This window comes from Ranitomeya imitator, chromosome 1 (assembly GCF_032444005.1).
Source record: "Ranitomeya imitator isolate aRanImi1 chromosome 1, aRanImi1.pri, whole genome shotgun sequence".
Lineage (NCBI taxonomy): Eukaryota > Metazoa > Chordata > Amphibia > Anura > Dendrobatidae > Ranitomeya > Ranitomeya imitator.
The window spans coordinates 1,184,298,906-1,184,325,287 of NC_091282.1; the positions used below are offsets into that span (position 1 = coordinate 1,184,298,906).

General features: G+C 45.6%; 1 protein-coding gene across 4 annotated transcripts in view; it reads left to right on the forward strand.

Annotated features, from left to right (window-relative positions):
• The window catches only part of ACOX3 (acyl-CoA oxidase 3, pristanoyl), a 127,360-nt gene extending 109,979 nt beyond the window's left edge, over nt 1-17,381 (forward strand). For all 4 annotated transcript variants that reach the window (XM_069744766.1, XM_069744764.1, XM_069744763.1 and 1 more), the window contains exons 16-18: nt 3,409-3,476; nt 12,430-12,516; nt 14,228-17,381. In XM_069744766.1, the coding sequence (XP_069600867.1) occupies nt 3,409-3,476; nt 12,430-12,516; nt 14,228-14,347 (275 nt within the window). In that variant the 3' untranslated portion in view covers nt 14,348-17,381. The remainder of the gene's footprint in view (nt 1-3,408; nt 3,477-12,429; nt 12,517-14,227) is intronic.
• The last annotated feature ends 9,001 nt before the right edge of the window (nt 17,382-26,382 follow it).

Below are 26,382 nucleotides of genomic sequence, written 5' to 3' on the forward strand. Positions count from 1 at the left end.
TATCCCCGGGGGTCTCCTCGTTGTGTGTTATCGGGAGGTCTCGCTCTTTGCACCCAGAGCTGTCACATTCTTTACTAAACAGTTATTAGACAGTAACCGCTCTCATGATATTATCATCCGCAACCTGGATAGAACAGTACATGGCAGAGCGGGTTAGTGCAAAGCAGCCATATGTGCGTTACTTCTCTGCTCTGACATCACTATGTGCATTACTCCTCTGCTGTGACATCACTATGTGCATTACTCCTCTGCTGTGACATCACTATGTGCATTACTCCTCTGCTGTGACATCACTATGTGCATTACTCCTCTGCTGTGACATCACTATGTGCATTACTCCTCTGCTGTGACATATCTATATCATTACTCCTCTGCTGTGACATCACTATGTGCATTACTCCTCTGCTGTGACATATCTATATCATTACTCCTCTGCTGTGACATCACTATGTACATTACTCATCTGCTGTGACATCACTATATCATTACTCCTCTGCTGTGACATCACTATGTGCATTACTCCTCTGCTGTGACATCACTATGTGCATTACTCCTCTGCTGTGACATATCTATATCATTACTCCTCTGCTGTGATATCACTATGTGCATTACTCATCGACTGTGACATCACTATGTGCATTACTTCTGTGCTCTGACATCACTATGTGCATTACTCCTCTGCTCTGACATCACTATGTGCATTATTCCTCTGCTCTGACATCACTATGTGCATATTACTCCTCTGCTGTGGCATCACTATGTACATTACTCCTCTGCTGTGGCATCACTATGTGCATTACTCCTCTGCTCTGACATCTCTATATCATTACTCATCTACTGTGACATCACTATGTGCACTACTCCTCTGCTCTGACATCACTATGTGCATTACTCCTCTACTGTGACATCACTATGTGCATATTACTCCTGCTGTGACATCGGTATGTGCATTACTCCTCTACTGTGACATCACTATGTGCATATTACTCCTGCTGTGACATCGCTATGTGCATTACTCCTCTACTGTGACATCACTATGTGCATTACTCCTCTGCTCTTTCATCACTATGTGCATTACTCCTCGTCTCTGACATCACTATGCGCATATTACTCCTCTGCTGTGGCATCACTATGTACATTACTCCTCTGCTGTGGCATCACTATGTGCATTACTCCTCTGCTCTGACATCTCTATATCATTACTCATCTACTGTGACATCACTATGTGCACTACTCCTCTGCTCTGACATCACTATGTGCATTACTCCTCTACTGTGACATCACTATGTGCATATTACTCATGCTCTGACATCACTATGTGCATTACTCCTCTACTGTGACATCACTATGTGCATATTACTCCTGCTGTGACATTGCTATGTGCATTACTCCTCTACTGTGGCATCACTATGTGCATTACTCCTCTGCTGTGACATCGCTATATCATTACTCCTCTGCTGTGACATCGTTACATTATTACTCCTCTGCTGTGACATCACTATGTGCATTACTCCTCTGCTGTGACATCGCTATATCATTACTCCTCTGCTGTGACATCGTTATATTATTACTCCTCTGCTGTGACATCGCTATATCATTACTCCTCTGCTGTGACATCGCTATATCATTACTCCTCTGCTGTGACATCACTATGTGCATTACTCCTCTGCTGTGACGTCGCTATATTATTACTCCTCTGCTGTGACATCACTATGTACATTACTCCTCTGCTGTGACATCTCTATATCATTACTCCTCTACTGTGACATCACGATGTGCATTACTCCTCTGCTGTGACATCACTATGTGCATTACTCCTCTGCTGTGACATCTCTATATCATTACTCCTCTGCTGTGACATTACTATATTATTACTCCTCTGCTGTGACATCTCTATATCATTACTCCTCTGCTGTGACATCACTATGTGCATTACTCCTCTGGTGTGACATCACTATGTGCATTACTCCTCTGCTGTGACATCACTATGTACATTACTCCTCTGCTGTGACATCACTATGTGCATTACTCCTCTGCTGTGACATCGCTATATCATTACTCCTCTGCTGTGACATCACTATGTGCATTACTCCTCTGCTGTGACGTCGCTATATTATTACTCCTCTGCTGTGACATCACTATGTACATTACTCCTCTGCTGTGACATCTCTATATCATTACTCCTCTACTGTGACATCACGATGTGCATTACTCCTCTGCTGTGACATCACTATGTGCATTACTCCTCTGCTGTGACATCTCTATATCATTACTCCTCTGCTGTGACATTACTATATTATTACTCCTCTGCTGTGACATCTCTATATCATTACTCCTCTGCTGTGACATCACTATGTGCATTACTCCTCTGGTGTGACATCACTATGTGCATTACTCCTCTGCTGTGACATCACTATGTACATTACTCCTCTGCTGTGACATCACTATGTGCATTACTCATCTGCTGTGACATCACTATGTACATTACTCATCTGCTGTGACATCTCTATATCATTACTCCTTTGCTGTGACATCACTATATCATTACTCCTCTGCTGTGACATCACTATGTGCATTACTCCTCTGCTGTGACATCGCTATATCATTACTCCTCTGCTGTGACATCACTATATCATTACTCCTCTGCTGTGACATCACTATATCATTACTCCTCTGCTGTGACATCTCTATATCATTACTCCTCTGCTGTGACATCTCTATATCATTACTCCTCTGATGTGACATCACTATGTGCATTACTCCTCTGCTGTGACATCGCTATATCATTACTCCTCTGCTGAGACATCACTATATCATTACTCCTCTGCTGTGACATCTCTATATCATTACTCCTCTGCTGTGACATCACTATATCATTACTCCTCTGCTGTGACATCACTATGTGCATTACTCATCTGCTGTGACATCACTATGTACATTACTCCTCTGCTGTGACATCTCTATATCATTACTCCTCTGCTGTGACATCACTATGTACATTACTCCTCTGCTGTGACATCTCTATATCATTACTCCTCTGCTGTGACATCACTATGTGCATATTACTACTCTGCTGTGACATCACTATGTGCATTACTCCTCTGCTGTGACATCACTATATCATTACTCCTCTGCTGTGACATCTCTATATCATTACTCCTCTGTTGTGACATCACTGTGTGCATTACTCCTCTGCTGTGACATCACTATTTGTATTATTTTTCCTCTGTGACATCACTGTGTACATTATCCTTCTGCTGTGACATCACTATTTGCTTTATTTCTGTATTGTGACATCACTTGGTGCTTCGCAGTCTAGTTTGACGTCACTGTTTTGCAATCCAATTGTATTAATCGTAAAGTGAATATCTCTCTATTATCCTCTTGATTCCTGCTGCTGTTTTGCAGGTGGATACTTCTCCGGCGAACTACACGGCAGAATCGTGCAGGACGCAATTCTGGACCTATGCGCTCAGGTAGTATATATCGGTGCTGAAAGGTTCACGTCTTGCACATTTTTGGATAAGTCGCCCGTCTCACTCTTTTTGCCATAAGAACCACCTGAACTACTCATGCATCCCAAAAATTCTCTCTTAAATATGGATCTGATGATAGTGTGGGGGGCGCTGGGGTACAAGGGTTCAAGTCCTAAAACTTTAGATGACATTAAAGGGGTTCTCCAGTGATAACTTATCACCGGTCCACAGGATAGGAGACCACTTATTGATGTATGGGTGGACGACAGTAGAGACCGGCACCAATCAGCAGAACAAAGAGCTTTTATTCCCGATAAGTCACTTTTATCCCCAATAGCTCGGCATGTCGGACCCCCAACTGCCCTATAGGGATTGTATGCGGTATGTTCCATTCTAGTGGGGATAAAAGTGCTCTGTTCCTATCAGTGCAGGTCCCAGCAGTCGGACCCCCGCCGATCAACAAGGTACCACCTATGCTGTGAATCGGTGATAATTTTTTATTCCTTTACAGGGACTTGGTCAGCAGAGAATGACTGTTCAAGCCAAGCACAGGCGCTCGGTGCTTCATGGCGTGGTCAAACAATTAAGTACACCTCAACCACCTGCTTGTTTTCCCTCTGTCTCCGTCCTTCCCTCTTCTTTGATTGACCGCTCTGGCTTTAGAGAGAAGGTTAGAGATAGAGATAGATGGAAAACACACAGGCGGAATGCTGCTCTTAAATGACTGCCACCTATGGTGCACCGAGCGCCTGTGCTTGGTATGACCAGTCATTCTGTGCTTGTGGCTGGTAGATAAACACTGGCCATAAAGGGTGCACATGGTACCTAGTTCCCACCAGACTGTCCCACGTTTCCATATGGTGGAAACGTCAGAAAATCTAGATCTTCCGGATCCATATAGATCATCTCGTTTTGTCGGAGTTAATCTCCCCACCAACGTTGAGCCTTTTTTAAATACCCTAATTCCAAATGTTTCCAAAAAATAGTTGATTTATTTACTTTTTCTGGCAGCTAAAACAGCCATAGCCAGAAGCTGGAGGACTCTCTCGGTGCTTCTGGACCTCATTAAAAACTAACTAGGAATGAGAGTAGTAAATGACAGACGTACGAGCTTCCTACTGACTGCCAAAGAAGTGTCACGCCGTCTGGCAGCCATGGTGTCATGTGTGGCCGGTCCGTCACGGTGACTATGAAGTTGTTCTCTTGCACCATATGGTATTAAGTATACTGCAGAATCTCTCCTCTTATAGGCAATGTTCCAAAGTCTCATATGTTTGAATGTTTACCCCAAGAATTCAACCCGGGAGGCCGGGACCCAGCATGGCTGAAAAATCTGAAAAAAAAATATACTGGCCTGCTGACACTGTTGTGTGCCACTCTAGGTCCCCTGCTGGTCTCTGTACCTTGTCTTCTGTCGAGTACATAACGTGACCTCTGCAGCCAATCAATGGCTGCAGCAGAGAACGTCACCCCACTGCTGAGGCCAATGATTGGCCACAACGGTCACGTGATTTCTCCAACTAATGAAAAGGCTTGGAGACTGGTGGAAGACCAGTGGAGCACTACGGAGAGGGATCAGTGGAGCACTATGGAGGGAGATCAGTGGAGCACTATGGAGTGGGATCAGTGGAGCACTACGGCATGGAATCAGTGGAGCACTATGGCGGGGGATCAGTGGAGCACTATGGAGGGGGATCAGTGGAGCACTATGGAGTGGGATCAGTGGAGCACTACGGCATGGAATCAGTGGAGCACTATGGTGGGGAATCAGTGGAGCACTACGGCGGTTGACCAGTGGAGCACTATGGCGGGGAATCAGTGGAGCACTATGATGGGGGATCAGTGGAGCACTATGGCGGGGAATCAGTGGAGCACTATGGCGGGGAATCAGTGGAGCACTATGGCAAGGAATCAGTGGAGCACTACGGTGGTAAATCAGTGGATCACTATGAAGGGGGATCAGTGGAGCACTATGGCGGGGGACCAGTGGAGCACTATGGCGGGGAATCAGTGGAGCACTATGGCGGGGGACCAGTGGAGCACTATGGCGGGGAATCAGTGGAGCACTATGGCGGGGGACCAGTGGAGCACTATGGCGGGGGATCAGTGGAGCACTATGGCGGGGGATCAGTGGAGCACTATGGCGGGGGATCAGTGGAGCATTATGGCGGGGGACCAGTGGAGCACTATGGCGGGGAATCAGTGGAGCACTATGGCGGGGGACTAGTGGAGCATTATGGCGGGGGATCATTGGAGCACTATGGCGGGGAATCAGTGGAGCATTATGGCGGGGGACCAGTGGAGCACTATGGCGGGGAATCAGTGGAGCACTATGGCGGGGAATCAGTGGAGCACTACGGTGGAGAATCAGTGGAGCACTATGGCAGGGAATCAGTGGAGCACTATGGCAGGGAATCAGTGGAGCACTATGGCAGGGAATCAGTGGAGCACTATGGCGGCGGATCAGTGGAGCACTATGGCAGGGAATCAGTGGAGCACTATGGCGGGGGATCAGTGGAGCACTATGGCAGGGAATCAGTGGAGCACTATGGCGGGGGATCAGTGGAGCACTATGGCAGGGAATCAGTGGAGCACTATGGCAGGGAATCAGTGGAGCACTACGGTGGTAAATCAGTGGAGCACAATGGCGGGGAATCAGTGGAGCACTATGGCGGGGAATCAGTGGAGCACTACGGCGGGGAATCAGTGGAGGACTATGGTGGGGAATCAGTGGAGCACTATGGCGGGGAATCAGTGGAGCACTATGGCGGGGGATCAGTGGAGCACTATGGCGGGGAATCAGTGGAGCACTATGGCGGGGGATCAGTGGAGCACTACGGTGGTAAATCAGTGGATCACTATAAAGGGGGATCAGTGGGTATGTTTTTTATTTTTTTTGTGAAAGATAACAATAATACTAGATAAATCCTTTATGAATTGTCATATTGGCTTATCCTGTATTTTTTCCTTAGTGGAAACATTTTTGAATACATTTTGATACAATTTTTTGGGGGAAATGAAAGGCTGCACCTAAACATTGAAAATACCCATATTTTTGTAACTAGTCACCAGCCTATGTCAATGAGTCAGGGAATGGTGGATCCATGGGTACTTAGTATCCATATGGCGCAACAGAAATTAGATCCAGTCTTAGCTTCTTTGTTTTTAGCTGCCAGGAATACTCCATCTACTTAAAGAGTATCTGTCGTTTTAATTTTTGTTTCACAAAACAATAGTTTAGGTGAGAATAAGAAACTTTGTAATATATCTTACATGAGAAATCTGCTTCTTCCTCCTCCTGGCCTGATCATGTAGGCAGAAGAGAGGACACTTGGTGCTCATAAAGTTCTATGCAGAAATGTAACTGTCTCTTCAGGAGACCATGCAGCAGTATGTGTCCTCCTCTAGCTTCTCCCTAGAGTACGAGCACCAGCTGCCATCTCCCATCTCAGAAATAAGGAAATCTCTATTCACTGAATACACATTTTACAGATTTTACCCTGGCAGCTGATAGTGTCCTACAAAACTGCAAGGGAACAGTGGTATTACCTGGCCGCCTTTCAGAAGGATGGCATCATTGAATACAAGGATGATTCGAGTCCCCCAAGAGATGATCATGCAGCCGGACCACCCTTTATGTCCGTATTTGCTATTGGCATGTGTGGATAGGACTGTCTTCATGTGATCATTGCTTAGAAGCTGCTTAGAATATAATGTACAGAGTTTTTCTTACATCAGATAGAAACGTCCAGCTTTGGTAACCTCTCAGTGCACATTCTAGTTTCTCCACCATTTTTACGACCTCTGCTTGCTGTCAGTAAATAAGCCTGAAGTTCTGCTCACCGTGTGTCACACGCACAGCTTCACATTGTAATAGGGTATCACGCAAGAGCAAATCCAGACTGCAGACCGATACAGCCGAAGGGCTGAATACACCCTGCGCCCGCCATCCCACGCCCAACGTGTGCACGAATACAGTGGTGGAGGACAGAGACTCCGTCTTCTACCAATCAGCGTGTGCGACTGAGACAACAGACGTGATGGCGTCACTACGTCACATCTGCTGTGCGGAGTGTCGGTGCTTACAGCAAACGCAGGGGCAAAGCGTCGGGGTAACGGGAGACAGGTGAGCATGTGTGTGGGATGTCTGCCTGTATATAGGGGCTATGTGAGGGCTCATATTGTATATAAAAGGCTATGTGGGGGCCCATATTGTGTATAGGAGGCTATGTGGGGGCCCATATTGTGTATAGGAGGCTATGTGGGGGCCCATATTGTGTATAGGAGGCTATGTGGGGGCCCATATTGTGTATAGGAGGCTATATGGGGGTTCTCATTGTATATATAGGAGGCGATGTGGGGCTCACACTGCATATAGAATATATGGGGGTTCATTCTGTATATAAGGGGCTATGTGGGGACTCATACTTTATATAGGGAGGCTATGTGGGAGCTCAAGCTGTATATAAAGGGGTATGTGGGGGCTCTTACTTTATATAGAGTATGTGGGAACTCACATTGTATATAAGGGGCTATGTAGGGGCTAATACTGTATATAGTGGGGCTATGTGGGGGCTTCAAACTGTTTATAGGAGGCTATGTGAGGGCTGTTACAGAATATAGTGAGGTTATGTGAGGTCTCATACTGTATATAGAGAGGCTTTGTGCGGGCTCACACTGCACTGTATATAGGAGGCTATGTGAGGACTCATACTGTATACAGAGGCTATGTGGGGGCTCATAATGTATATAGGGACGCATACTGAATATTATGAGCAATGTGGGGTCTCATACTGTATACAGTTGGGCTTTGTGGGGCTCTTACTGTATATAAGGGCTGTGTAGGGCTCATACTGTATGTAGGGAGGCTATGTGGGGGCCTATAATGTATATAGGGGCACATACTGTATATGGGAGCAATGTGGGGTCTCATACTGTATATAGTTGGGCTTTATGGGGTCTCATACTGTGTATATAGGGGGTGTGTGGGGCTCATACTGTATACAGGGAGGCTATGTGGGGGCTCATAATGTATATACAGTCATGGCCAAAAGTATTCACACCTCTGCAATTCTGTCAGATAATACTCAGTTTCTTCCTGAAAATGATTGCAAACACAAATTCTTTGGTATTATTATCAGGGCAGCGCGGTGGCGCAGTGGTTAGCACAGCAGCCTTGCAGCGCTGGGGTCCTGGGTTCTAATCCCACCCTGGACAACATCTGCAAAGAGTTTGTATGTTCTCTCCGTGTTTGCGTGGGTTTCCTCCGGGTACTCCGGTTTCCTCCCACATTCCAAAGACATACTGATAGGGAATTTAGATTGTGAGCTTCATCGGGGACAGCGATGATAATGTGTGCAACCTCTGTAAAGCGCTGCGGAATATGTTAGCGCTATATAAAAATAAAGATTATTATTTATTTATTATTATTATCTTCATTTAATTTGTCTTAAGTGAAAAAACACAAAAAGAATTGTCCTAGAGCCAAATTGGATATAATTCCACACCAAATATAAAAAAGGGGGTGGACAAAAGTATTGGCACTGTTCGAAAAATCATGTGATGCTTCCCTAATTTGTGTAATTAACAGCACCTGTAACTTACCTGTGGCACCTAACAGGTGTTGGCAATAACTAAATCACACTTGCAGCCAGTTGACATGGATTAAAGTTGACTCAACCTCTGTCTTGTGTCCTTGTGTGTACCACATTGAGCATGGAGAAAAGAAAGAAGACCAAAGAACTGTCTGAGGACTTGAGAAACCAGATTGTGAGGAAGCATGAGCAATCTCAAGGCTACAAGTTCATCTCCAAAGACCTGAATGTTCCTGTGTCTACCGTGCGCAGTGTCATCAAGAAGTTTAAAGCCCATGGCACTGTGGCTAACCTCCCTAGATGTGGACGGAAAAGAAAAATTAACAAGAGATTTCAACGCAAGATTGTGCGGATGTTGGATAAAGAACCCCGACTAACATCCAAACAAGTTCAAGCTGCCCTGCAGTCCGAGGGTACAACAGTGTCAACCCATACTATCCGTCGGCGTCTGAATGAAAAGGGACTGTATGGTAGGAGATTCAGGAAGACCCCACTTCTTACCCCGAGACATAAAAAAGCCAGGCTGGAATTTGCCAAAACTTACCTGAAAAAGCCTAAAACGTTTTGGAAGAATGTTCTCTGGTCAGATGAGACAAAAGTAGAGCTTTTTGGGCAAAGGCATCAACATAGAGTTTCCAGGAGAAAAAAAAAGGCATTCAAAGAAAAGAACACAGTCCCTACAGTCAAACATGGCGGAGGTTCCCTGATGTTTTGGGGTTGCTCTGCTGCCTCTGGCACTGGACTGCTTGACCGTGTGCATGGCATTATGAAGTCTGAAGACTACCAACAAATTTTGCAGCATAATGTAGGGCCCAGTGTGAGAAAGCTGGGTCTCCCTCAGAGGTCATGGGTCTTCCAGCAGGACAATGACCCAAAACACACTTCAAAAAGCACTAGAAAAGGGTTTGAGAGAAAGCACTGGAGACTTCTAAGGTGGCCAGCAATGAGTCCAGACCTGAATCCCATAGAACACCTGTGGAGAGATCTAAAAATGGCAGTTTGGAGAAGGCACCCTTCAAATATCAGGGACCTGGAGCAGTTTGCCAAACAAGAATGGTCTAAAATTCCAGCAGAGCATTGTAAGAAACTCATTGATGGTTACCGGAAGCGGTTGGTCGCAGTAATTTTGGCTAAAGGTTGTGCAACCAAGTATTAGGCTGAGGGTGCCAATACTTTTGTCTGGCCCATTTTTGGAGTTTTGTGTGAAATGATCAATGTTTTGCTTTTTGCTTCATTCTCTTTTTTGTTTTTTCATTTAAGACAAATTAAATGAAGATAATAATACCAAAGAATTTGTGTTTGCAATCATTTTCAGGAAGAAACTGCGTATTATCTGACAGAATTGCAGGGGTGTCAATACTTTTGGCCATGACTGTAGGAGGTGCATACTGTATATAGAAGCAATGTGGGGTCTCATACTGTATATAGTTGGGCTTTGTGGGGGCTCATACTGTATATAGGGGATGTGTGGGGCTCATACTTTATACAGGGAGGTTATGTGGGGGCTCATACTGTATATAGGAGGTGCATACTGTATATAGAAGCAATGTGGGGACTCATACTGTATATAGTTGGGCTTTGTGGGGGCTCATAATGTATATAAGAGGTGCAACCTGTATATAGAAGCAATGTGGGGTCTCATACTGTATACAGGGAGGCTATGTGGGGCTCATAATGTATATAGGGGATGTGTGGGGCTCATACTGTATACAGGGAGGCTATGTGGGGGCTCATACTGTATATAGGAGGTGCATACTGTATATAGAAGCAATGTGGGGGCTCATACTGTATATATTTGGGCTTTGTGGGGGCTCATACTGTATATAGGGGATGTGTGGGGCTCATACTGTATATAGGGGATGTGTGGGGCTCATACTGTATACAGGGAGGCTATGTGGGGGCTCATACTGTATATAGGAAGTGCATACTGTATATAGAAGTAATGTGGGGGCTCATACTGTATATAGTTGGGCTTTGTGGGGGCTCATACTGTATATAGGGGGTGTGTGGGGCTCATACTGTATACAGGGAGGCTATGTGGGGGCTCATAATGTATATAGGGTCTCATACTGTATATAGAAACAATGTGGGGGCTCATACTGTATATAGGGGATGTGTGGGGCTCATACTGTATATAGGGATGTCTGCATACTCAATTCTGCTCAATAAATAGTGATACAATTAATATAAAAGAATAATTAATGTCAAATTGATGTTCAGCAGAATAAATTTCAGCCTATTGGTTCATCACCCACAACAGTCACGGTCTCTCATAGGATAATGAATTGCCCACCCTTGTGCTAGTGCGTTTCCTGACGAAAAGCTCCAAGTCGTTGCCTAGACTGATACATTGTAACGAGCTCAGCTATGTGAGTAAGGCAAAATCAACCTCAAGAACATTTCTATTCACTGACAGCCAGCACAGTTTAGAAAATGTAGAGGACTGAAGGAACAATGGACTCGAATCATCCAGAGGTTTTTTTTGCCAGTTTTCTGGCTTAAAACGTTGCAAACATTTTTGCGCAACTGGAAGTTACCCAGAAAGTTTTTTACTCTTGGCGTCTTTTTTTACGACAGTCCTAGCCAAACTTTTTGAAAAGTAGGTAGAGCTCGGACAGTGCCCAGCTATTTCATCATTTATGCCACAAAAGTGATCTAATTTACGACACACTTCTATCGGTGGCGCCCAATAGATAAAAGATGCGCCACATTTAATAAAGTGGCGCACGCCTTGTATTGAATTTGACGCCACGCTCACGTCTTTAAGGCTGGCGTACACAGCGCCACTTTTATGAATGGGGGGCCAATGTATATGGGAAATTTGCCAAAGTTTTTATTGCACAGTGAATAGCAGACAACTTGATGTTGAGCTGAGATGAGACAAGTAGTTTTACAGAAGACCACCGATAAGGAGTCGGACACAAGGGGTTAAATCGCATCTCTAACTCTGCTGCATCTGTAAGCCTGTCCCGCTGCTCGTTAGCCGGCTTTCTCCACCATCATCTGTTTTTCTCCGTTTCTCATTTATGTTTTTCTCGGCCCCTCAAGACTGATCATATTTTGTGGTTTACTACATGGTGCGGATTACACGGCAGCGGCAGTTCTGTGCCGCAGATCACATGTAACTCCGACGCTGCCATGTAAAGGTTAATGAGACGCGCGGAGATTTCACAATAAATGGAAAAAATTCAATGGCGGCTCCAGGACAATAAAACCCGAATCCTGCGCTCCCCTAAACAGCGTGACCGCTCGCATGGCACTCCTCCGTGTAATTGGCAGCGAGCGTTCACGGCTCTGTTTTGCTCGTGTTACTATAGAAAGTGACGACCGCTGCCAACATTTTTCTTCTTATAACGCAGCTGAAGGACGACGCCGTGTCTCTCGTGGACGCCATTGCACCTCCAGACTTCATCTTGAATTCCCCCATCGCCAAAGCGGACGGAGAGGTAAATCCACAGGAGCCAAAATATGTTCTTTGCTATAAAATGTCAAACTAGTTCATCCATTTTTGTAGAATTGTTCTCGCTTGGATGCCGTAGTGCAGGTCCAGATGTAGCAGAGCTGTGTTTCTCATTTAAAGGGATGTTTCCACCGCAGACATTTCTGATTTATCCACATCTGTTGGGTCGGCACCGATCTCCAGCAAGGAGACTTCCCCCCCCCCCGTCTTGCTGAAATGGCGCCGCTGTTTCCGTCACTCCTATAGAAGAGAGCCACACACTGTGTAGCCACATATTTATTCCCCCGGCAGCAGGTGGATGGCTGATTATATGGGAAAAATGTTGTACAGAAGGCCCCATACACCTCAGAGTAAGGGAAGAGTCAGACGACCATAAATCTCCGACGGGGATTGCAAAGTAATGCTCGGACTGGCCAACGGCTCCACCGACCCGAGCATGGCAGCATGTATTTCTACGCAGCTGTCAAGCTCAAGTCGGGAGAGCTGCCGGCCAGTCCGAGCATTGGGTTGCAATCCCCGTCCGAGTTATATGGCCGCCTGACTCTGCCGATATTGCCGCGCTTGGCCAACAGTCTAATGTTGACTCTCCCCTCACAGATGATGTTGGGGCAGATAAAGATCTGGCATGTGCAATTTTGGACTGCCAATCCTTTTATTCTCGGCAAGATAACCCAGATGCTATCCTATGTTTGGAGAAGTCAGGGGAGAAAGATGGCGGACTAAATATTAGAATTAGAATTCCCCATCATTAATAGTTATCACCAAGAATAATAGGTAACTTACAGATCAGGGGGTTTCTGACCTCTGGGACCCCCCTGTGATCCAGAGATCTGAGCTGTGAAATTCCCCTTTAGAGCGAGGCGGAGGTCACACGCATGCAGCACCGCCCCATTCATTGTCTATATGCGATCGCCGGAGATCGCTGACTTCCTTTTTTATCCAGCAGGGAGCGGTGGCGTCCATGTCTGCCCATTTCTCCATTCCAATGGGGTATTGCAGAGCCCTGTTCTAGGCAATAGAGGGGGGTCTCAATAGTCAGACCCCCACCGGTCCCTTCAGGTTGTCGTGCCGCAGGCGCCACATTCACTCATTTCCTGCAATGTAGTGCCACAACATTACGACTTTATGAACCACTGGGTCCACAAGAGCGTATTTTACTCTGGAGGACCCAGCACCTTTGGTTTTCTATAGAAATTGTGTAATGCTTCATATCTCCTGTGGGGGAGCTGTAGAGAAACAGAACAGTCGATGCTGTGCTACTGCATAGATTATAGCTGATCGGTCAGCGGCAGGACACCCTGCCATCAGCCTATTGTCGGGGATCCTTGTAAGAAGTTGATGAAACGCACGTATTGCGCCTCCCCAGGCGCCAGCAGAGGGACAGGAGACAAGATGATATGTTACTGCGGTGTGAACAGTTAATAGCATAGTTCATGATTGGAAAACTATGACTGCTTTCTTCCAGAAACAGCGCCACCCCTGTCTATGTCTGGTATTACACTTCAGTGACGTGAACGTGTGGCACTGTTTTTGGAAGTAAGCATCCATGTTTTTCCAATCCTTGAAACTACCTTTTAAAGGGGATGTCTTGACAAAATGTGCTCTCAGTTATGAAGTAAAGGGTGGGATATGAGGCCCCCATTATGTGGTTTGTTGACCATCAGTTACCACCTTTAACCGGCGTTACGTTCTTACAGCTGTACAAGAACCTGTGGTCTGCGGTGCTACAAGGAGAGAAGGTCTTGGAGCGCGCGTCGTGGTGGCCTGAATTTTGCACCAACAAGCCCGTAATAGAGAAGCCGAGATCCCATCTCTGAAGTCGCGCGCAGATTCAGGTCTCCACCTGCCACATCCGTATATGATGAGAATCCCTGATGCTACAAGGAATAATGAACTGATATGACAATGGAAGGGGACAAGATTCCCACTGGATGGTCATTTACAAAACATTTTCCTGCCGAGTTGGTGGGTAGAGCGCAGGTTTCTGGCCTCATTAAGGGGAACCTAGTGCCCAAACCAAGAGCCGCATGTAACCCAGAGCACCTGTTATTGACGCCATTTATGTTTGGTGGCATTTAGACAAAACATGGGCCTTGCGGCTAGGATGACTAGTCCAAGAGGCGGGTACTACTGTACTTCTTCCCGCCACACTCCTCTAGATTGTGCCGCAGACCAGGACAGGAAGAACCACCAGGGACCGTCCTTTTGGACCGGTCATTATAGTCACATCATCCCCTGCCATTAGCTGACCAGTTCCCTTTAACCCAATGTTGTTGGTGCCATCGTATTGCCAAATTCTGATTTTCCATCCATCATCCATTTAGCTACACGTAGATAAAATTTATATTTTTTTTAGGCAGCAGATGACTAATACTATAACACAACCAGGTGCTGTGACTCACAAGGCCTCTAAAACTCTAATATCCAGCCTTAAAGGGGCCGTCCAGCTTTAACCTACAAGTCTGCAGTCACTCTACATGACTGTAGACTTGTGAATCTTCACATCACGCACTGTGGTACTGGGAACGGTGATCACATGACTGCAAGTATTCGATATGCATACTTCCAGCCACAATCCGACTAGACTGTTGAGCGAGGCCGTACAAGTCTAGTCGGAATGTGCCCGAGAGTATGCATATCACATAATTATGGTCACATTCTGCCGTTTTTGGCAAATTACTTTATTCAAATATTATGTCTTACCCCCTAAAAGTCCCTGCAAAGTGCCATCCACTAGTCGGACCTCCTTCTGTGTCACTTGTTGTCCGACATCTTTTCTAGCATCAGAGACACGAAAATGGAATATAGGAAGTCAGGGCTGGTTTTGTCTTTCTGTTTTCCTGTCTATTAAAGCAAATACAGGTGTAACAGAGAGATGGGCTTTTTAGCTAAGGGCTAGTAAGACATTAGATATTGGCAAATGCAGTGAACACTGGGAAGTGAGAGGAAGTTCTAAAACCTATAGTGCTGGCAGGATGCTGAGGAAAATTGAATTGCCTAGTGAGATGGAGTACGTAGATGGTAATAATCTGGACAGATCCTGGCCATGTTGGACAGTTTTACCTTGATGAGGGCAAGAAGGTGCTTTTCTACAGGTATTGTATGAAAGGATTGCACTTATTTAGACACAATCAGTTAGGCACAATCAACATAAATTAAAAGTTACTGATAAATGATATACCTCAATGCCCAGAAAAGACCACACAGTGCATATTAATACTGATTCCATTCCATAATACAATATTCTGAGCTGTAAGGCACCAACAGGCTTCTGTAATGCTCCACCGCTCCTCCACGGGGCTCTAACTTCACAATTACGCCATGTCCTAGCAGGCACAGTATCTTCGGGGGTATTGTCTACTGCTTTTAGGGGGCAACATCTCCAGTATATACCCTAGAGGGCACCATATGGCAGCACTGGTAGTACAGAGACTGTGCCGTCTACCCCGTCTATGCACAGCACTCCTATGGGTTCCTCCATGTACAAATGACAGCAGGTCGTCCATAGGGTCCCGGGCCCGACACCTTTCCAAAAAGTGTTTTTTTTTTCTCATAGAATAAACATTCAGACTGTCAGACCCCATTAAATCTGAAAAACTCGGTCCCTCGTAATTATGGAGGATTTCCAAAAAGCCTTCAACAGAATAAGCACAATTATAGTCTAATGACCGACACACAGCACAGGACGTACGTTTTCCACCGAATGTTATACGAGATAATGGGAAAGACCTGACATTGAACTTTTTTTTTTTTTTTAGCCCTTTAAGGAAATGTCGTCAGAAAATATTATGTTATATGTATTTAAATATACGGTAATATTTTCTTCATTATCTAAGAACTGTGCAGAATCATCAGGCAGTCAGTATTTTGACCTCAGACCCACAGTCTAGAAGACGCTTTCTTCAGGCAGTGGTGCTGGAAAAAGTGCATCTTTCAAGAAAAACCATAGTTCTTATACAGGACGAGTCTCCATTGCTCGGCCTATAAAGATGAAAGACCGGACCTAACCTAAACCCTGGTCAGAACTTGTGGGCCCCTCCTAAAACAGGAGATTGACCTCCATACTCACGTTGTCTGCAGGACAGCGGTAGTAGTGTAGAACAAATATTCATTCGATGCGTGGAAGAGTCGTCATGTCCACCACGGTGCCTCGTTGTAGCACACTCTAATCACCGAACCCCCATCCAATATGGCTTATTTATATAGACCAGGGGTGTCAAACTGTATTCCTCGAGGGCTGCAAACAGGTCATGTTTTCAGGATTTCCTTGTACTGCACAGGTGATAATTTAATCACCTACACACATAGTGATTGCAGTACTTTGTGCAAAGCTAAGGAAATCTTGAAAACACGCATGGTTTGCGGCCCTCGAGGAATGCAGTTTGACACCCCTGATATAGACAACCCCTCATAGTCACTGAAATAGCTGATAATATTTATAACGTCTACAGAAAAGCTGCTGGTGCGTAACCAGAGGTCCACTAAATGGTACATACAGGACACACTCACACAATACGCCAAACACAGGCTATGCAGGAAGGCACCCGCCACCTTTTCTGCCCCTAAGTTTCGTGATTGGCGCTATCAATTCCAACCTGGATATTTCGTAGTTTTGCCACCCCCCTTTGTATATGTAGTGTCCCTGTGTAGTGCTTGTAATTTAGTAGATTGCGGGTCAGAGACCCCTCCCTGGAGTAATACCCAGTCCCGGCCGTCCGTCCGTCCAGAAATCTGCTTCTAATCCAGTGTCCTAATCCCGCCACCGTGAACGCTCCTCCATTGTTTTCTAGACATTGACGATGATTCCATTTCATTCCTGAATAAATTTGTACAATTTATAATTAAATTAAACTGATTTGTATGCTTTGTCTTGTTTTTCCCGCTCTTGTTCAGATATGTTTTCTTAGTCCCGGTTTGGTTTCTGTATCACGTAGACATTTCGGCTAGGACAGGCCAGTGATTCTCAGTTGTAGGACACGTTGAGTTTTTCAGCATTTTTGACAAGACCTAAAGGATTTTCATGGACAACCTGTGTTCCGTAGATGTAAAGGTTGTCAATAATGGCCTTAGTCTTTACATCAAAGGTGGCTTACATATAGAATCGGTGGTCTTCACTCTTGGCTCTGTCAAGAGACTTTTGGTTCCATTTCAAGGATCTCAACGGTAACCACTAATGGGAAACAATAGACATAGCCTCATTGGAATCAACAAGTGTGAATTGGTTAAGAGACTGAAGGACAAGAGGCCAGATGAGTCCTAATGGCTAGAGAATGGACAGAATAACCAAGAACACCCAAGGCAATGATAACCGGACATGTGATGGACCACCACACTCCTACAAGTCCTCAAATGTTCTCCCATCATCGTGGTGAACACTGATTTCTGTGCTGAAGAAAAAAAAATAGTGAGGACTCTCCAGAGAAAACTGGCCTTCTTTTACCATAATATGATAAATCATGAAGATCTTCCCTCTGTTACACCACATGGAGACATGCTAAGGATATGTTCACGTCACGTTTCTGGAACACATTCATACATTGTGGTAAGTTGGAAACTCTCGGCCCATGAGCTGAACGTGGCCATTGAATTTCATTGACCGAGATGGAGGCCAAAAGAGTGTCTTTTATGGCCTCCGTTGTACAGAGAAGGGCATCAGACTGCACTTTCCATAAAACATGATTCCATGTGGTCTATGATTTTTTTTATATTTTTATATATTATTGACTTACTGTCGCTAGTGACTGTGATATATGTTGGCAATACTCCAGATATATCCCGAGGCATAGCTGTGATGTGAACAGAGCCTTAGAAAAATTCCCGAGTATCTGCTATGTTTTTTCCGTGTATCTGGCACCTGTATTTTACCATGTGTCTAGCACCATTTTTTGTACATTTCCAAAAAAGACTAATATTACCAAGATGGAGGTCAGATAGTGTCCACAGTGACTAATGGCTCCATTGTGGCTCTGTCTGGGTTCACGTTGGAATATAATTTTTCTGGGACTTTGAGGCTATGTGCACACGTTCAGGTTTTTTCGCGGTTTTTTAAAAACGCATACATTATGCATTCTATCATTTAGAATGCATTCTGCATGTTATGTGCACATGGATGCGTTTTTTTCCGCGAAAAAAAACGCATCGCGGTAAAAAAATGAGCATGTTCATTATTTTTGCGGATTTTCTGCGTTTTTCCCGCAATTCTATGCATTTGGGAAAAAACGCGTCAAAATCGCGGTAAAAACGCATGCTGATTTCTGGCAGAAATGTCCGGTTTTTGTCAGGAAAATTTCTGCAAGAAATCCTGACGTGTGCACATACCCTGACAGTCACCCCAACGTACTGTCAGGTTAATTGCTTTGGATGAGCGTGAAGGTTTATCTTTAGAAAATCAAGATCAGATCTGTTGTGTCCAACCCCCGGTATCTCCTGCAAACCTGTGTTTTGAGAGCAATGGAGAGACGACCACCTTATTCTTCACTAGAACATTATAAACCAGAAACACCCAGCAAGAGTTAATAAAAATGAGTTACGTCAAACCCTGCTGGGAAAGAGGTTGTATATGGAAAAGTGAGCACGTCTTCTCAGTCATACGCCTAAATGTGCTCTATAGTAAATTGGGGAGGGACCCCCACCTGTTTTGAAAGTGAAATGAACAGCTGTAGTGCTGTACCCCCTTGTTTTCCCCTGCTCAGTGCCCCCCTCCACCCGTGGGTATACAGCAATGCAGGGACCTAAATGACGGCCACACTAAAAAATTCCAAGTTGACTAATTTTACCCTAGCTCTGTCTCCTTTTTGTTCTCAAAATTTGTTGCTGTCTGAAAGATGTGTGTATTCTTTTGTGTTTGTATTTCCTCTATGGGTATTGGAACAACACAAAAAAAAACAAAAATAAAAAAGGCAAATTGCACATCATTTCACACAAAACCCCAAAATGGGCCAGAGAAAATTGTTGGCGCCTTTCCAAAATTGGGGATAAACAATTTTGTTTCAAGCATGTGAGGCTCATTCAAACTCACCTGTGGCAAGTAACGTGTGGGTAATAGGAAAACCACACCTGAATTCAGATAAAGTGGAGAAGACACATTCTTTGCATTGTGTCTCTGTGTGCTACACTAAGCATGGAGAACTGAAGGAGGAGATGAGAACTGTCTGAGGACTTGAGAACCAATATTTTTAAAAAATAACAATCTCAAGGTTACTAGTCCATCTCCAGAGATCTTGTTGTTCCTTTGTCCACAGTGTGCAACATAATCAATCCATGGCACTGTAGCTAATCTACTTTTAAGTGGATGGCAGAGAAAAATTGATGAAAGGTTACAGCGCAGGATAGTCTGCATGGTGTATAAGCAGCCCTAATAGAAATTCAAGCTGTCCTGCAGGCTCAGGGGATTATCTGTCAACATTTGAATTAAATTAAATGCCATGGCAGGAGACCCAGGAGGACCCTACTGCTTCCCTGCACTGACTGTCACCGCTGTGCTCTGCTTTACGGCCGGCCGGCGCTGACAGTCAGTGCAGGGAAGCTGACGCCGGGGGACGTAACAGAACCGGAATGTGAGTATGTACTGTTTTTTTTTTTAAACTTTTACAATGGTAACCAGGGTAAACATCGGGTTACTAAGCCCGACCCTGCACTTAGTAACCCGATATTTACCCTGGTTACCAGGGAACACATCTCTGGATCGGCGTCACACACGCCGATCCAGCGATGACAGCGGGTGATCAGCGACCAAAAAAAAAGGTCCTGATCATTCCCAGCGACCAACGATCTCACAGCAGGGGCCTGATCGTTGGATATCGTTGCTACGTCACAAAAAGCAACGATATCGTTAACGAAATCGTTATGTGTGCAGGTACCTTAAGACAAAATCCTTATGGGAAAGTGTCTTGTGGACAGATGAGACCGAGATAGAGCTTTTTGGTAAAGCACATCATTCTACTGTTTATCGAAAATGGATCGAGGCCTACAAACTAAAGAACATAGGACCTACAGTCAATTATGGTGAAGGTTCAAAGATGTTTTGGGGTTGTTTTCCTGCCTTTGGCACAGGCTGCCTTGACTGTGTACAAGGCATGATCAGATCTGAAGATTACTAATGGATTTTGGGTCGCAATGTAGTGCCCAGTGTAAGAAAGCTGTGTTTGCATCCTAGGTCATGGGTCTTCCAGCAGAACAATGATCTCAAACATACTTCAAGAAGTGGTCAAAAACTCCAGTCGTGAGGTGTAAGAAGCTTTTCTGATGGTTATAGGAAGTGATTGATTGCAGTTATTTATTCCATAGAGTGAGGCATTCTAATATGCTGTATATATGCTCCCAATCCGGCCAGAAAGACCAGAGAAATACTTTTTATTATACATTATATTATTTTACAGAGCTGTCTGATGGGTGTCTCTGGGCTTGATCCGGCGCCTCTCTTCTTGCGATGCCATCCTCCTTATCTGCTTCGTGTGGCAGAAGCGTCCTACTTCATCCAAGCATTCCTCTCCTGCGCAGGCGTACTTCTCTCTGCCGTGTCGAGGGCAGAGTAATGTACTGCAGTGCGCATGTATCCACACTCTTTGACTGTTTCCTGCGCATGCCCACTGCAGTACTTTTCCCTTGACAGGGCAGAGAGAAGAACGCCTGCGCAGGACTGTAATGCTGTATTATGAGGGCTTACAGGTACTGGCCTTATCTCATATTGGAAAAATCTGGCGATAGGTTCCCTTTAATTTGAAAGGTGCCAACAATTTTTTGTGGCCCATTTTGGGGGTTTTGAGTGAAATTATGTTCAATTTTTTTCCTTTTTTTCACAGTTTTGTTTGTGTTATTCCAATACACACAAAGGAAATAAATATGTGTATAACAAAACGAGTAATTGTAATTATTTTCTGGGAAGAATACTAAACTTTCTGGAACAATTTCAAGGGTGCCAACACTTTCGGCCACAACTGTATAAATAAGAAAAAAAATTGAGGAGACTCCGAGGTTCCAGTACTGCGTCTCCTCCGATGTACCAGAGAAGTGAATAGAGTGAAGCTGCAGTACCACATCCAACCTATGGACAGGAGTGGTGCTGTTTTAAGAAGTAGTCATGTTTCTGATCTTGTACAGTCCCATTATTTCATGTTTTGGTTGATGTCTGGACAGGTTCCAGATGTTGAATCAGGCGGGGATGACTAATCTCTGCTGTCTAGTGCTGAGCCCTGTGGGGTTGTGCCAGGTGTCACATCATCCATGTTACTATCAATGCCCTGATGAACGGTACGAGTCAGGCTGAGATTTCGCTCCGCAGACTCGTCCCGTGCCATGAGTCATGGAGGAAGGTCCTGATGGACATGAGCCATAATCTGCTCTGAATTCTGCTCGCTCCTATTAACTCCCGATTACATTTTCAGTGAAGTCTCAGTGGCTCGGTATCGAAATGTCTTATATTTGAGGGAAATCTCTTCCTTATCATATCGGTGGGGGTCTTGGCAGTCAGACCCCCTTTAAAGGGGTATTCCGAAGAGCTAAAATTAAGTATTCTCATTTACTTAACTTCAAAACCCATGAAAGCTCACATCCATAATAGTGTTTTTATTTCTCGCAGGTATGTGCTATTCAGAACTACTCGCTGTGATGAGATCCGCTCCTGGATTCTCCCCTCTATTCTGAGATCATACATCACAGATGGGGGGGCATGGCTTGCTTCTGACTCCTAATGCAAACCGGCCCCCTGATAACACCCAGGGATGGGTGTAGGCGACTAACGGGCAATCAACAGTCATGACATCCACGCTGCTAATTGGGTGTAATTAACTCATTTAATGAAGGGGTGTTTTAATTAAAGAAGCACTCCCATCAAAATGTTTATCCTCCTAATATATTGCAGCCATCATATTCTATAGCACTGTGTACTTACAATTACTCATAGCTGACTCCTAAGCTCCATGTAGAAACAGGAGGACGGGAGTAGAAGATTGGAATGAGGAGACTTCCTGTTCCTTAACAGATCATTGAAAAGAGAAAAATTAGCTGAGTAGAAAGGCAAAATGAGCAATTGTAAGTACACAGTGCTATATAATATGATGACTGCAATATATTAAATGGGTTGTCCAGGCTTTCTGTATAATTTGTGTCTGTACCTAGGATGTAGAATGCTGACCATTTCTAACATACTCTGGCAGCATTCTGCATGGTGTCCTAGATAGCACACCTAGTCATGTGAGCAGCCGTCTCCCGATTCTGGAGTGTTCCTGTCTGACACAGACTGGTCCGTGAGGTCACACCAGCCCCCAGTCTCTGCCAGACCCTTTTCCTGCTCCAGCCCCCCATGCAGCACACAGTGCCAGGCAGCAAGGGAATGACCCAGCTGATAGGAAGAACCAGGAAGGGAAAGGCTTCTACATAGGTGAGTATAATGTGCTGTGTGCATCCATCCACATACACATCCATCCACCTACACACACACATCCATCCATCCATCCACACACATCCATCCATCCACACACACATCCATCCATCTACACACATCCATCCACATACACACCCATCCACATACACATTCATCCAACAACATACACATCCATCCATACACATCCATCCACCTACACACACACATCCATCCATACACATCCATCCACCTACACACACACATCCATCCACACACACACCCATCCATTCACACACACAGCCATCCATCCACACACACACATCCATCCACACACACATCCATCCATCCACACACACATCCATCCACACACACACACATCCATCCATCCACACACCCATCCATCCACACACCCATCCATCCACACACCCATCCATCCACACACCCATCCACACACACCCATCCATCCATCCACACACATCCATCCACACACACACCCATCCATCCACACACACATCCATCCACACACACACCCATCCATCTACACACACATCCATCCACACACACCCATCCATCCACACACACACCCATCCATCCACACACACACCCATCCATCCACACACACACCCATCCATCCACACACACCCATCCATCCACACACACACCCATCCATCCACACACACACCCATCCATCCACACACATCCATCCACACACACATCGATCCATCCACACACACATCCATCCACACACATCCATCCACACACACACCCATCCATCCACACACACCCATCCATCCACACACCCATCCATCCACACCCATCCATCCACACACACACCCATCCATCCACACACACATCCATCCACACACACACCCATCCATCTACACACACATCCATCTACACACATCCATCCATCCACACACACATCCATCTACACACATCCATCCATCCACACACCCATCCATCCACACACACCCATCCGCACACACATCCATCCACACACACCCATCCATCCACACACACCCATCCACACACACCCATCCATCCACACACATCCATCCACACACACACCCATCCATCCACGCACACCCATCCATCCACACAAACGCACAACCATCCATACACACACACGCGCACACCTGTTATGATCTGGTGGTTTACGAACAACATGAGACAAGCTCTGAAGGAGGTGGTATCTGTACTGACCGCAGACCCTGAACCTAACAGCGCAACTAGAAATAGCCGTGGGGGGTACCTGACGCTCCCTAGACCCCTCGGCACAGCCTAAGATCTAACTTCCCCTAAAGATGGAAACAGGAAACCTATCTTGCCTCAGAGAAAATCCCCAAAGGAAAGATAGCCCCCCACAAATATTGACGGTGAGAGGAGGGGAAAATAACATACGCAGAGATGAAATCAGATTTTAGCATAGGAGGCCAGTCTAGCTCGATAGATAGGACAGGAAAGGATACTGTGCGGTCAGTATAAAAACTACAAAACAATCCACACAGAGTTTACAAAATCTCCACACCTGACTAAAGGTGTGGAGGGTAAATCTGCTTCCCAGAGCTTCCAGCTAACAGAAAAAATCCATAATGACAAGCTGGACAAAAATAGAATGCACAGAACAATAAGTCCACAACATGTGGACTGAAATGAGCAAAGCCAGAACTTATCTTTGCAGAACTGGTCAGGAAACCAGGAGAATCCAAGCAGAGATGTGAATCCAGCCTGAAAACATTAACAAGTGGCATAGGCTGAAGACTAGAGCCAGGCTTCTACATAGGTGAGTATAATGTGCTGTGTGCATCCATCCACATACACATCCATCCACCTACACACACACATCCATCCATCCACACACATCCATCCATCCACACACACATCCATCCATCTACACACATCCATCCACATACACACCCATCCACATACACATTCATCCAACAACATACACATCCATCCATACACATCCATCCACCTACACACACATCCATCCATACACATCCATCCACCTACACACACACATCCATCCACACACACACCCTTCCATTCACACACAGCCATCCATCCACACACACACATCCATCCACACACACATCCATCCATCCACACACACATCCATCCACACACACACACATCCATCCATCCACACACCCATCCATCCACACACCCATCCATCCACACACCCATCCATCCACACACCCATCCACACACACCCATCCATCCACACACACCCATCCATCCACACACACACCCATCCACACACACCCATCCATCCACACACCCATCCATCCACACACATCCATCCACACACACACCCATCCATCCACACACACATCCATCCACACACACACCCATCCATCTACACACACATCCATCCACACACACCCATCCATCCACACACACACCCATCCATCCACACACACCCATCCATCCACACACACACCCATCCATCCACACACACCCATCCATCCACACACACACCCATCCATCCACACACACATCCCTCCATCCACACATCCATCTACACACACATCCATCTACACACACATCGATCCATCCACACACACATCCATCCACACACACATCCATCTACACACATCCATCCACACACACATCGATTCATCCACACACACATCGATTCATCCACACACATCCATCCACACACACATCCATCCACACACATCCATCTACACACATCCATCCACACACACATCCATCCCTCCATCCACACATCCATCTACACACACATCCATCCATCCAAACATATCCATCCACACACATCCATCCACACACACATCCATCCATCCATCCTCACACATCCATCCACACACATCCATCCACACACACATCCATCCACACACACATCCATCCATCCTCACACACATCCATCTACACACATCCATCCACACACATCCATCCACACACACATCGATTCATCCACACACATCCATCCACACACACATCCATCCACACACACACATCCATCTACACACATCCATCCACACACACATCCATCCCTCCATCCACACATCCATCTACACACACATCCATCCATCCAAACATATCCATCCACACACATCCATCCACACACACATCCATCCATCCATCCTCACACATCCATCCACACACATCCATCCACACACACATCCATCCACACAGACATCCATTCATCCACACACATCCATCCACACACACATCCATCCACACACACATCCATCCACACACATCCATCCACACACACATCCATCCACACACACATCCATCCACACACACATCCATCCACACACACATCCATCCACACACACATCCATCCACACACATCCATCCACACACACACCCATCCATCCACACACACCCATCCATCCACACACCCATCCATCCACACCCATCCATCCACACACACACCCATCCATCCACACACACATCCATCCACACACACACCCATCCATCCACACACACACCCATCTACACACATCCATCCATCCACACACA